This window comes from Cervus elaphus, chromosome 10 (assembly GCF_910594005.1).
Source record: "Cervus elaphus chromosome 10, mCerEla1.1, whole genome shotgun sequence".
Classification (NCBI taxonomy): domain Eukaryota; kingdom Metazoa; phylum Chordata; class Mammalia; order Artiodactyla; family Cervidae; genus Cervus; species Cervus elaphus.
In genome coordinates, this window is record NC_057824.1 from 54,458,623 (window position 1) to 54,471,080 (window position 12,458).

At 60.5% G+C, this 12,458-nt stretch overlaps 1 protein-coding gene across 1 annotated transcript in view; it reads left to right on the forward strand.

Moving 5' to 3' along the window:
* Nucleotides 1–12,458, forward strand: part of MAD1L1 (mitotic arrest deficient 1 like 1) — a 233,017-nt gene that overhangs the window by 4,307 nt on the left and 216,252 nt on the right. Inside the window, exons 3-9 of the mRNA XM_043915437.1 lie at nucleotides 1,830–1,970; nucleotides 4,047–4,226; nucleotides 6,623–6,747; nucleotides 7,703–7,784; nucleotides 8,877–9,007; nucleotides 9,517–9,631; nucleotides 11,917–11,978. Coding sequence (XP_043771372.1) covers nucleotides 1,830–1,970; nucleotides 4,047–4,226; nucleotides 6,623–6,747; nucleotides 7,703–7,784; nucleotides 8,877–9,007; nucleotides 9,517–9,631; nucleotides 11,917–11,978 — 836 coding nt within the window. The remainder of the gene's footprint in view (nucleotides 1–1,829; nucleotides 1,971–4,046; nucleotides 4,227–6,622; nucleotides 6,748–7,702; nucleotides 7,785–8,876; nucleotides 9,008–9,516; nucleotides 9,632–11,916; nucleotides 11,979–12,458) is intronic.

The following is a 12,458-nucleotide window of genomic DNA, read 5'->3' on the forward strand; positions in this document are numbered from 1 at the left end:
TCAGCCTGTCGGAACTAGAGTCTGGGATTTCCACGGTCCCAGTTCTCACTTGGCTCTGACTGGAACAGCTTCCCCGGGGGGGGTCAGTAAATGAGAGCTGTAGCCAGAGTGAGCTGATTAGAGCCGTGGGGCGCAGGACCTGCCTGGGAGGCCCGACCTCAGACGTGTCCTGTCTCAGGAGTCCAGTCAGCGTTCCCTCTCTTTCCTGCCAAGCCTGGCAGGTCAGAGGACAGAGCAGCTGCAGGTCTGCGAGTCTGGAAACAGAGCAGGCTCTTGTCTGCTAGTCCCCGCCCCTGCTTCATTGTAAAGTTCCTGTTTCTGGCTGTGTGTCACTGCTGGCTTAAACATAAAAATGGGACTTTCCTGTCACTGCCCCAGGAAGATGTGGCCAACACATCTGGGTCTCTGGGACCCCTGTGTGGCACCTTCATACCTGGGGCTGGGGTCCCACCATCCTCTGAAGAAGCTGGGCCTTAGCTTCAGACTCAGAGTGAGACAAAAAGACTGAGTTTGATGGAGGGTTAAGTTAGGAATTCCCAAATGTCAGCAGGTGGGAATTGAAATGAGAGAATACATCACAGGGGTAAAGAAAGGGTGGGCTTTAGCTCCCAAAGGAAGTTGGGGGAGGGTGGAAAAGATGTCTTTTCTCCACCTGGGATTTCACACCTGTGGCATGACTGACATTTTGGGCTGGGTAACTTTTTGTTTTGCAGGACTTTCCTGTGCATGGTGGGATGTTTAGCAACATCCCTGGCTTCTCTCCGCCAGATGCCAGGAGCAAACACAGACTGCTGCCCCTTCTTGTGATGATCAGTAGTGTTGGATAACTTTAAAAGGAAGATTCTGATTTGGTATCAGTGGCGCGGCATGAGATTCTGTGTTTCTGTTAGGTGCCCCGGAGATGCCGTATTGCCAGACTGCAGGCCAGTCTTAGAATGGTTGGGCCCTAACCCACCTGAAGACAAGGCCCTGGCAGTTGGTGATTCTGTGGTACTGTTGGCTGTGTCTTCTGAGGCCCTTCAGAGCTTCCGTCCTCCCCTTATTTACTTACCCTCTGTGAGAGGAAGACTTCTGATGGGCCCCAGGCTGCCAGGCCCTGGCAGCTTCTCCCACTGAATTAAACACTTAAGTAGGTGTTGAGGCCATGGTGTTCTGCAGTTAGACTGAATAGCTCCAGTCAGCCGACCTCAAGGTGGGAGAGTGCCTGGGTGGGCCTGGCCCAGTCAGGTGAATCTTTTACATCCGGGTCCAGAGATCAGACAGAAGTCAGAGAGGCAGGCAGGAAAAGGGTTCCACATGTGCGAGATTCTCTCGGCTTTGTGGGTGGAAAGGCCCATGTGGCAGGGAACGTCACAGCTTCTAGACAGCTGCTTGGGTCTGCCAGCCAACAGGAAATAGGAAGAGGCTCCTGAGTTACAGAGAACATTGCTGCCGACTGTGTGGACTTGAGCCTGTTGATCAGCATCCCTGATCGGAGAAGCTGGCCGTGTGCCCCCAGCCATCTGACCCATGGAACTGATAGCCAGTTCATGGCGCCCAAGCTGCTGCATTGGTGGTAGTTTGTTAAACCGCACAGAAAATGAATAAGCCGGCACACAGTCATCTGAAAACGCACCTTCCTCTTCTGTCCTTCATCACCTTCCCTTCCCTCGCTGCTCCCGGCTCCTGTCTCCCACCTGGGGGCCTGGTGCTCTTTCTTCCGCGGGGCTGAGTGAGGGCCTTGTGGGGAGCAGGTGCTCAGTGAGGAAGTGGCGAGTGAGCCCCTCGCCTCGCTCGAGTGAGACACAGCTGCTGAGGATCTGTCTTTCCTTTGCATGGGCCCTGGTCAGTTGGAGGAGCGAGCCGAGCAGATCCGGTCTAAGTCTCACCTCATCCAGGTGGAGCGGGAGAAGATGCAGATGGAGCTCAGTCACAAGCGGGCTCGCGTGGAGCTGGAGCGAGCGGCCAGCGCCAGCGCCAGAAGCTACGAGGTGGGTGCAGGAGAGGCTGCTCCCGAGCATGCGGGTGTGTGTTGTGCCGGCCAGCCCGGGGGAAGTAAGCCCCCAGCCGGAGCTCAGGTGCGCCCCCTGCCTTCCTGGGCCCCCCGAGGCTTCGGGTCGGCTCTCGGGGGTGTCCTGGGTCCCCAGGGAAGGCATCACGAAGGGCTGGCTGCCGAGCCACGATGCCTGAGGAGGTGCTGGTGGGCGCGCTCTGCTGGACGCCTAGTTGCCCTCTCTGCTAGAGTTGGCATACAGGTCTGGCAGGAGTGCCAGGTGGCCTGGGTGTGGCTGGAAAGTCACCAGCTCGCATAAGAGCCTGAGGTCCAGGCTGGGTCTTGCACACCTGGTCACCCGGTCTCGGGCTGCCTTGCGGTGGCCTTGGCTTGCCCCCACCCCACCGCCGTTACCCAGAGGAGGTGCTAGGTCTTTTACTCAGTGCATAAATTCCATGCGTGCTTTGCTCTGATAACAGCACTTCGCCGGGGTTTTCAATAAGTGCTGGTGACTTATGGACATGCCGCCAAAATTTGGGCAGAGCACTGGACCAGAAAGCCTCTGGCCCCGTGCTTTTCCTGGGTGGGTATCTGGCGCCAGGTTTGCCTCCCGTGGCACATTCCCGCACTTTCCCGGTCCCTGTAGAAACAGCTGATGCCTTTGAGGGAGGGATGCTGATTGGATGTGTTTGACCCCGCTGTGCAGGTAGCTGGTTGTGGTGCCTTGTCGGGGCTCAGGAGCGCGGTACCCTGCAGGTAGGGTCCTGCTGCCTCAGCGCTGCCCCTGGTCCTCTTCCGAGTGGTGCTCCTCTGTGACGTGGGCCTTTGGCTGATGGTCTGGGTTCTCCTGGGAAGGACTGTTCTGGGGAACCTCTGGGAAGAGGAGAAGGGAGAGGCCATGGGACTCTTACAAGTACTGGAGTGAGTCACTGGGGAAATGGAAGGGTACAGGACTGATGGAACTTCTCCCTGGGGCCCGTCGCTGAACCTGGGCCTCCCTCTGCGAGGCCTTCCCTTGTCGGCCCCAGGCCTGGCGGAAGATGGCTTGGAGCCATCTGAGCCGTGGTTTTCATGTTGTCCTTTGTCTCCAGCGTCTGCGATGGTTCTTCGGGGAATGCAGTTTGGTGGGGGGGGTCAGCCTCTCCCCTGGAGAGACCTATTAGATGGTGAGACTTCGGTGTCCAAGGTCTGGGGACCTGCCTGGACTGTCGGGGTGCACTTGGGACCACAGCCCGAGCAAAGGGGCCCCGCCCTGCCCTGTGACGCGCTGATCAGGTCCCTGCATGGCCCCAGCCCCGGCTCCTGCGGCGCGGCGGGTCCCCTGGCTTCAGGGCCTCCCCGTTGTCTGGGTGGGAGCTTCTGTGGCTCGGCCTTCTGAGGTCAGAGGTCAGCCAAGCGTCGGGCTCCGGGTAGCCAGGACTTGGTGCCTTTGCCGCTGGGACTCTGGCTCCCACTCTGTGGCCCCTGAGCTGCTTGGGCTGAGGGTCACCCCAGTGGCCGACACTGGAACCTTGGGGCCTCCGGGGGTCATTAAGAGTGGGGAGTCTGAGTTCTGTGCCTGCCTTCCAGGGCAAGCCATGTGGCCCGGCGGGGACTGGTGCAGGGTGGCTCTGAAGCTTTGTGGAGCTGAGGCCCAGGGTCAAGTGTTCCTGTTTGCGGGCGCCTGTCCCTGCCGCCTGTCGCTGCCTGGCCACCCGCTCTCTGGGGGCAGTCGGCTCGTCCTGATGGGAGCCTGTGTGTGATCAGGAAGCTGCTGGAGCTGCCAAGCTCAGAGGCTCCTTCCCAGGGTGGAGCCTGAGTGAGGTTTCTGTGCTCCGTCCCCTCCCATGAGCAGTGGTCAGTGACGGGGGTGGTATGTGCCACGTGCCCTCCCGGGGGGCCTCTGTGAGACGTGCCTGTGTGCTGCGGGGCCACGCGTGCCCCTCGGAGGGGTCCTGGCTACAGCCCTGGGGCGGCTGAGGACTTGATGACCGGCCTCCTGGCGGCTCTGCTCTGAGTCTCAGTCCTGTCCTGAGGGTGGAGCTGGGGGCCTGCCTGCTCAGACTCCCCTCACCAGGCCCATCCTTCTTGGCAGCGCGAGATGGACCGCAACCAGGAGCTCCTGGCGCGCATTCGGCAGCTTCAGGAGCGGGAGGCGGAGGCGGAGGAGAAGATGAAGCAGCAGCTGGAGCGCCACAGGTTGTGCCAGCAGAGCCTGGACGCGGCCGGCAGGAGGCTGCGGGAGAAGGAGGACAGCCTGGCCGAGGCTGGGGAGGTGAGGGGCCGCGCCGAGGTGCTGCTTCTCGGGGGAGCGGACGCGGTCCCACTCCCAGCCTGTAGCTGCAGGCTAGTGTCCCTGGTTGATTCTGCTCTGCCTGCATTTTTTGCAGAGGTGTGATCATGGCAAAAATATTAATTTTCCATTTTGTGGTTTTTTGTTAAGTTGAATGGTTTTTTAGTCTTTGTAATTATGATTTTTAGTGGTTGATTAATCCATTTTCAGTCACCTTCAAGTGTTCTTTTTCCACACACACATCCTGGTATGGATACATGCGGGGCGCAGAGCTTCATGCAGGTCCTCTTTTTGTTTCTGTGGAATGATTTTTTTTGGACAAACCCCTCGGGGTTTGTGGGATAGTGTTATCTGATCACCAGTTACAGGACCCTGTATGGCTTTTGCTATCAGTTGCCATGCTCTGCTAGTAGCCATTGTTGAGGATTCTACTTTCACTGTAACCTTCCCTGTTCCCTGTTATGGATGGAAATACTTGGGGTTCCCCTCCCTCCGCCACCCAAGAAGATGTAAGTAGGTGCCTCTGGATTTCCATGTCTTTGGTTATTAGCATCTGAGAATCTCTGTGGAGCCAGAACGTGGGTGAACTGTGGTCCTGTCTCCACCAGCTGAGGCTGTGTGCATTTTAGAAACGGGCCCGAACGCTGCTGCAGGCGCAGGTTGGATTCCTGACCTTTCCTGTCCCTTCCCTGAGCCGCTCAAGGTCACAGGTGCCGTGAGGAAACGGATGAAGCGCTGCCGGGGGGAGCCTGGGGATCATTGGTATTCTGTCTCGCGTAGTTTTCTCTCCTTGATAGATCTTGGGAGCGGGCTCCAGGTTATTTTTGCCTTGGCAACACTGGAGAGCCTGTTAAGGTTGTTCTTACATCTGTCCTTTGATGTGGATGTTGGCAGGAGGGGCGCCGTGAGCAGCCTCAAGACAAGCCCTCCTCCTGCCCTGGTGTGTGCCTGCCTGTGCCCCACTGCAGGCTGTTCCAGAGGCGGGGGTGGGAGTCACGGGGCCGGGTGTGTTCTGCACACAGCTTCATGAAGGGCAGAGGTTGCAGAGCAGACAGCGGTGGGCCCTGGCAGGGCAAAGGTGGTGGCGAGTTGGGACGGAGCCCTGCTGTATTCCTTACTTTTCACTCCCTTGGAGAAGCCCCCCTCAGTCTGAATCCAGGGCTGTAAATCCCACGCGCACCCTGCCGGCCGACAGTGTTTTCTTGTCATGGTGCCCTGGTTTAGGCACTTGCACTCTGAGGCCGTCTTGCTGACGGCTGGGCTTCCCCACAGCTTTGTCCTCGTGGGGCAGGTGTCTGATGGCAATATTCAGCACAGCGCCGGTCTGTCTAATTCAGGAAGGGTTGTCAGAGGCTGTGTTTACTGTTACATAGTATGTTCATTCTTCTGAGTGCCAAGTTGATTGTTGTAATAAAGGGAACCATGCAGGATGTTAAGAGGGAAGGGCCCAGAGCCCCTGCCCCCTGCGGTCCGCCTCTCCGGGGCCTGTGGGGGGCCGTGTGGGTGCACTTACACTGCCCTGGGCTGGGCAGGTGAGGGCGTGCTGTGGCCGCCGTGTTTACACGGGGCACCCCATGCAGGTGTTGCTCATGTGGTGAGCTCGTTGGTCCTCTTGCCCTCGGCCTGTAGGTTGCTGTCTGGCTCTCCGGCTGACGGGGTGATGTTTCCGCTTGTCCACTTAGAGTGGCGCGCCTGCGGGCTGGCTTTGCTGTTGGAGGTGTGGTCTCTTGCCCCGAGACAGCCACAGTGGAGCCCCATCACCAGAAGGTTGTCTGGGGAGGCTGCGGTCTGCGCCCGTGTCCGCCCGGTGGGCTCGCTGGCGTGGGGCTGGGCTGTGGGCCGGCCCACCCCTGCCTTCCTCAGTGACCGCGTCTGGCCTGGGCACGCGGCAGGCTCTGCGGCACTCGGGCCACTCCTGTCCGTTCTAAGGACAGCCTCTGCACCCGCTCCTGCGTTCTTGGCGGGCGCCTGGCTGCTTCACAGGTACCATCTCCTGCAGAGCTGGGATGGGGCAGCTGGAGAAGGAATCCAGGCTGAGAGACAGAGCAGGTGTGGGGGGAGAGCCATGCGGAGCTGCCGAGGACGGGGGGCTGTGTGCACACGGCGGGAGGGGTGACCGGGGGTGCAGGGCCGCCCGGGTGCGGTCCGGCCCGTCGTGGCCAGCAGTGTCCTCATGCCTGAGGCTGTCTGTCATCGAGGCTCGGCTCAAGGGGCGGTCACAGGCTCTGAAGGAGGAGCCGGCTCTGTCCTTGCCCTCAGGAGTGGACTGGATGGGAACTGGCTCTCGGGAGAGCGTTGGCCCGTGAGTTTCTGTGTGAGAGGCTCCCCTCCGTGCCTGTGCCGGAGACCCGGGTGAGTGGCTTGCGTCTCGCTTTCAGACCATCACCGCGTTAAAGGGGAGGCTCTCGGACCTGCAGTGGAGCGTGATGAACCAGGAGATGCAGGTGAAACGCCTGGAGTCTGAGAAGCAGGAGCTGAAGGAGCAGCTGGACCTGCAGCACCAGTGAGTGGAGGGTGGGCAGGGCTGCCAACGTCCAGGGCAGGCGTCTTTCCCCCCGTGCCAGGCGAGCCTGGCCATCTGTCCTCCTGGATGCCGTCGGCCTGAAGCCTGCTGGGGCGTGCACTGGACTGGACGCCCACTTGTTATCCGTGTACAAGACCCAGGCTCGCTGTCCTGTGTGTGTCCTCATGGCCTGAGCACCCAGCGCCCACGAGCGTCGTGTGCACTGAAGCTCGGCGGGCCCGTGAATGCCCCACACATGCTGTCCTCCCCGTCCGCAGGCTGGGGGGCACACACTGAGACCTTGAAGCCAGGACTGTAAGTGCCAGAGCAGAACAGTGTTTGACGTGTTCCAGGAACAAGAAGTGGGAACAGTCCTTTCTTCCCTCTTCTCTGGGGGTGCCTGCTTGGCAGGAGTCTCCAGAGAAGGTATTAGATTTGAGCTGGGTTTTGAAGGCTGTGTGGGACATGCCTGGGCCTGGGGGGCCGTGAGTGGGAAAGGACGTTTTGGGGGAGGGAGCCTTCTGCTCACAGGCACGGCAGTGTGGCCGCGCTCGCCTGGAGGTGCGGTGGAGACACGCTGTCCTGCAGCTGGCGGCCTCTGCCTTATATCAGGTGTTGTCTTGGAGGTCTGGCCACTTGGTGGGACGTGGGGGTGCAGTCCTAAGCAGGTCCTGGGCTTTGGCTGTTCCTGGGCCAGCGGCAGCTTCTGTTGAGAGAACTATGGAGAGAAAAGAGAGCCTTTTCTGCGAGGAAGAGAACTCGCAGGTGGTCTGGACTTAACCACCTGCCCTGAGACTCAGGCCACAGAGGCCCGGACCCTGGGGCCTCCTTGTAGCAGGGAGTGTGTGGGAGTGTGTGCTCATTTGTGTATGAGTGTGTGCGTGTTTCTGCCGGAGGGCAGTTGCTGGCTTTACCACCTGCCTGTTTCTCACGTGTTATACTCTTCTCTCAACAGGAAGTGGCAGGAAGCTAACCAGAAGGTCCAGGAGCTCCAGGCCAGCCAAGAAGGGCTGGCAGACCAGGGGCAGAGGATTAAGGTGAGCGGCTCATGTCTGGCAGGCCTCACGGTGCTGGCTTGGCTTCCTGCGACCCGCGGGGCGTGCTCAGCGCGTCCGGGGAAGTTAGCCGCCTGTGCCGGGGTGCCGGTCACCTCCTTGCCCCGAGCCAGGTGCTGGGGTGCCACAGGAAGCAGGAGGCGTGTGCTGCTCCCAGGAGGCTCTCACTCTGCGTGAAATCAGAGTCACGCACTCAGAGTGGAAAGTCAGCATGCGGCGCTTCCAGTGCCGGGACTGCTGTGATGACCGTGCAGGACTCGGGGGAGATCAGACTGCCTGGGGTGCATGGCCCGCTCGGGCGGACTCTGCAGTTCCGGCTGTGCTGCCTCACTGCGGGAGGGCCTGGGGGAGCCGGGGACACCCACGCCCTGTGACGCCGCGTGCTGCCCCCAGAGCCCCGTTCCCTCTCGGCTCCCCCTCCTCCGGCGTGTGCTGGCCCCACGCCGCCCCCAGCTCCAGCCGTCAGGGCCAGGCCTCCTTGGCTCTCGCCTGGGTCTTCATGTGCTGTCCTCAGTGGTCACAGTGCCCGTCCACCTCCCCTCCCGGTCCACACTGCTTCCCGCCACCGGCTCTGCCTGCCCCATCTGCCCACCCCTTGGCGGCCCCTCAGTACTGCCCCGTCGCTGGGCTGGCGTCTGTCTTTCCCTGCAGGGACATTGTCTCCCCTGGGCCACTGGTCTCACTGCTTGACCCAGTGCCTGGCCCCTGAGTGCTGGCTGAACAACCGCCCGGTTTAGCCCTGGGCCCGTGTTCTTAACCTGCTCTGTGACTTGTCCTGGAGTCTCACCGGCGTCCCCACGCGTCCCCGGGGACTCCATGTAGGAAGGAAAGGCCTCACTGTGCAAGGACTTGGTCATCACGCTGCACACGGGGCCGGCAGGCAGAGCTCCGCGGACGGGCAGGCATCTCTCCTTGGAGGCTTCGCTGCGTCTCCTCGTGCCGTGTGTGCTGGGCTCCCGCCCCGCGGGCAGCTCTGCACGTGACTCGCAGGGCTGGGGCCCCGGAGGCTGTTTAGGGCCTGGGAGTGCGTGGTGTCTGACCGTCTCCCTCCTCTCTGTCTCCCACCTCGATCAGGATTTGGAGCAAAAGCTGTCCCTGCAGGAGCAGGATGCTGCGATCGTGAAGAACATGAGGTCTGAGCTGGTGCGGCTGCCGACGATGGAGAGGGAGCTGCGGCAGCTGCGGGAAGAGAACGCCTGCCTGCGGTGAGGGGCTGGGGGTGTGTGTGCACACGTGTGTGTGTGCACATGTGTGTGTGCGTGGAGAACTCCTGCCTGCGGTGAGGGGCCGGGGGGGGGGGTATGTGCGCGCGTGTGTGTGTGTGAACATCTGCCTGTGGTGAGGGGTCAGGGACGTGTACCTGTGTGTGCGTGTGTGCGCGCGCGTGTGTGGAGAACGCCTGCCTGCGGTGAGGGGCCGGGGGGGGGGGTGTGCATATGTGTGCATGCGTGTGTGTGTGTGTGGAATGCTGTGTAGAACGCCTGCCTGTGGTGAGGGGCCAGGGACGTGTGCCTGTGTGTGTGTGTGTGTGTGTGCATGTGTGTGTGTGCGTGAAGAACGCCTGCCTGTGGTGAGGGGTTGGGATGTGTGCCAGTGTGTGTGCACACACATGTACATGTACACACATGGGCACGCAGCCTTCCGGGGTCAGGGCCTCTGTACCCGTCCCTGGGGTGTGTGGCTGTTTGAATGACTCTGTTTCTGACTCTGCCAGGGAGACGCGGGACACCAACGGGCTGCTGCGGGAGGAGCTGGAAGGGCTGCAGCGCAGGCTGGGGCGGCAGGAGAAGATGCAGGAGACGCTGGTGGACCTCGAGCTGGAGAAGGAGGTGAGCCAGCCGGTCTCTGGGGTCCTCCAGTTGCCAAGGGGACCCTACATCCCAGCTGATCACTAGAATGGCGGCTATTGGGCTCGTATGGTGGGTGGAATGGTGGTCCCTGAAGTCAGCCCCGTCCTAGCCCCCAGAGCTATGGAGAAAGGGGACATGCGGGTGCTGAGCACTAGCCTGCGGTAGGAGGCGCCCCTGGGGCTCCTGCTGGCCCCCGGGGGGACCAGTGTGCTCCCAGGTCCTGGCGGGTGCAGGAGCGGGTAGAGGAGGGCAGAGCTGTGTGGAGCGAGGCGGACTTGGCGTGCTGCTCTTGGTGGCGTTGAAGATGGAGGGGCCGTGAGTCAGGGAACTTGGGGCCTTCTAGAAGCTGGAGTGTCCTGTGGAGCGTGATCCTCTGACCCCTGGATCTAGCCCAGGGAGGTCCTCACTGGACTGCTGACCTGCGCGGCTCAGGACAGTAAATGTGTGTCCTCAGCTACTAAGTGCGTGGTGGTTGGTTTCAGTAGCCTTTGGAATATTTAACCAGCTGTTGAGTTGAGGAGAGGAGAGGACTCTTCCGGTGCCTGGGACAGACATTGTTCCCCCACAGATGGAGCAGACTCCTGTGCTGAGATTCCTCTCCTCGGGTCTGCTGCTGGAACTCACTGCGGGCATTCTGTGGGACGTTGTGGAGATGGCCGTGCACGTTGGTGCTGAAGCACCAGAGTTCTCCTGGGCAGACCAGTGCGAGGCCTCCAGGCCCAGGGTCCTCTGTCCTTCCACACTGGGTACCCGTGGTCACACTCCGTCACCTCCCTTTCTGGCTTGCCTGGATAAGCCCTGGCACCCCTTTTCATGACTTCCAGTCTGGTCGGCCTACCTCCAGCAGTTCTCACCAGGGGCATCCTGGGGCCAGAGCACACATCCTCTCAGACACGTGCTCATCTGGAAGCTCAGCTGGAGGAAGCAGTTCTGGAGACAGGTAGTTTTACTTTGGATGTAGGTTATTTTAAAGTTGGTTGAGCTTCTTTGTAGGGAATCACCCTGCCTGGTTTCAGACCCTCCTGTGTGTGCTCGCTGGCCGTGTGACCCTGGCAGTTACTTAGCTTCTCTGTCCCCTTGTGTGACGAGGAGTAAGTGTCTTCCTGTAGGGTTGTGAGGGTTGAATGAGTTCACGTGAAGTGCTTGAACAGTGGTAGATGTTGACTGAGCGTCAGCTGTACTCACAGGCTTGTTAACCAGGCTCGTGCCCAGCACGTGAGAGGGCTCAGGGCGGGCTCCAGCGGCCGCGTGAGCATGTGGAGCGGTACCGTGGAGCCCGGGGGAGCCCGGCGGAGGCAGGCGGCCTGGTGAGCGAGCAAGACCGTGACATGCAGGTCAGTGTGCCGCCGCTGTGAGAATACAGGCGTGAGACCTCATGTTCAGGCCGAGGGGGCGCGTCCTCCTGTTCTTCCCAGCAGACATGGCCCCAGCCATGAAGAATCGATGCTTTTGAACTGTGGTGTTGGAGAAGACTCTTGAGAATCCCTTGGACTGCAAGGAAATCCAAGCAGTCCATCCTAAAGGATATCAGTCCTGAATATTCATTGAAAGAACTGATGCTGAAGCTGAAACTCCAGTACTTTGGCCACCTGATGCGAAGAGCTGACTCATTGGAAGAGACCCTGATGCTGGGAAAGATTGAGGGTGGGAGGAGAAGGGGATGACAGAGGATGAGATGGTTGGATGGCATCACCGACTCGATGGACATGAGTTTGAGTAAGCTTCAGGAGTTGGTGATGGGGAGCCTGGTGTGCTGCAGTCTGTGGGGTTGCAAAGAGTCGGACACGACTGAGTGACTGAACTGAACTGATGGCCGCAGCCTGCTCTGTGTGTGTGTATTTTGGGGGCAGGATTGGGGCTGAGCATCCTGAGGAGCACTGGGAGGACAGAGGAGGCCGTGGGGGCCGGGGCCTGCTTCCTGGGGCACAGGCTGTTTTACTGCAGGACCTGTGAGGTCCTCTCGGCATCCAGCCCACAGTCCTTCCAGCCTGCCGGGAGCCTCCCCATTACGGGCCAGTGTGGATGAAGTGCTGAGCACTCAGTGTGGCTTCAGCAATTGGGAGGCAGCCTGGGAGCACGTCGTGTTTTGGAGATGAGGGCAGGTGGTTGTGGAGGACTGGGGCCGTGATGTCACCGTGACCGTCCGTTTCCTGTGACGCTGTCCTGTCTGGGTCGCGTGTGCGTGATGGGACAGCAGGCCCATGCGCCCCTGGGTGGAGGCGCTGGCACAGAGCTCTGAGGGGTCTCCCTCCCTGTCTTTTCAGAGGCTCTTGACGAAGCTGCAGAGCTGGGAGAGGCTGGACCAGGCCACCGGCTTGAGCATCAGGTAGGCGGAGGGTGCCAGAGCTGCGATCACTGCCTTCTGTCTTCACGGGCAGCACCCTTGGTGAGCGAGCCTGCACCCCAGGTACCTCTGGCAGAGGCCCTGCCTGCGGCTGCTGAGGCTCAAAGCGATGGAGCTGGGCGACGCTCCCTGCCGAGGATGCTCTTGAGGGCCAGCAGGTACTGGCCCAGAGGTATTGGCCTTTCTGAAAGGACCATGTTTGTTTTTACTGAGGAAGTAGTTGTTTTGTTGAGAAGTAATTTCTTTTAGGTGGTTGTAGCAATTGAAACACACTGAGTCTTCAGGGGCGGAATAGGAAAGCGGTAACGGTGGGTTGTTTGCCGTCAGGCCTCTGCAGCAGCCTGACCCCACAGGTGAGTGGTGGGCGGGGCTGCCGGATGCCGAGGGCTGGCTCTTGGCGGGCGTCTTCCCACGCCCCTCCGCCTGGCCTGCTGGGGCCCCCCGCCCCTTCTGGGGTTGCTC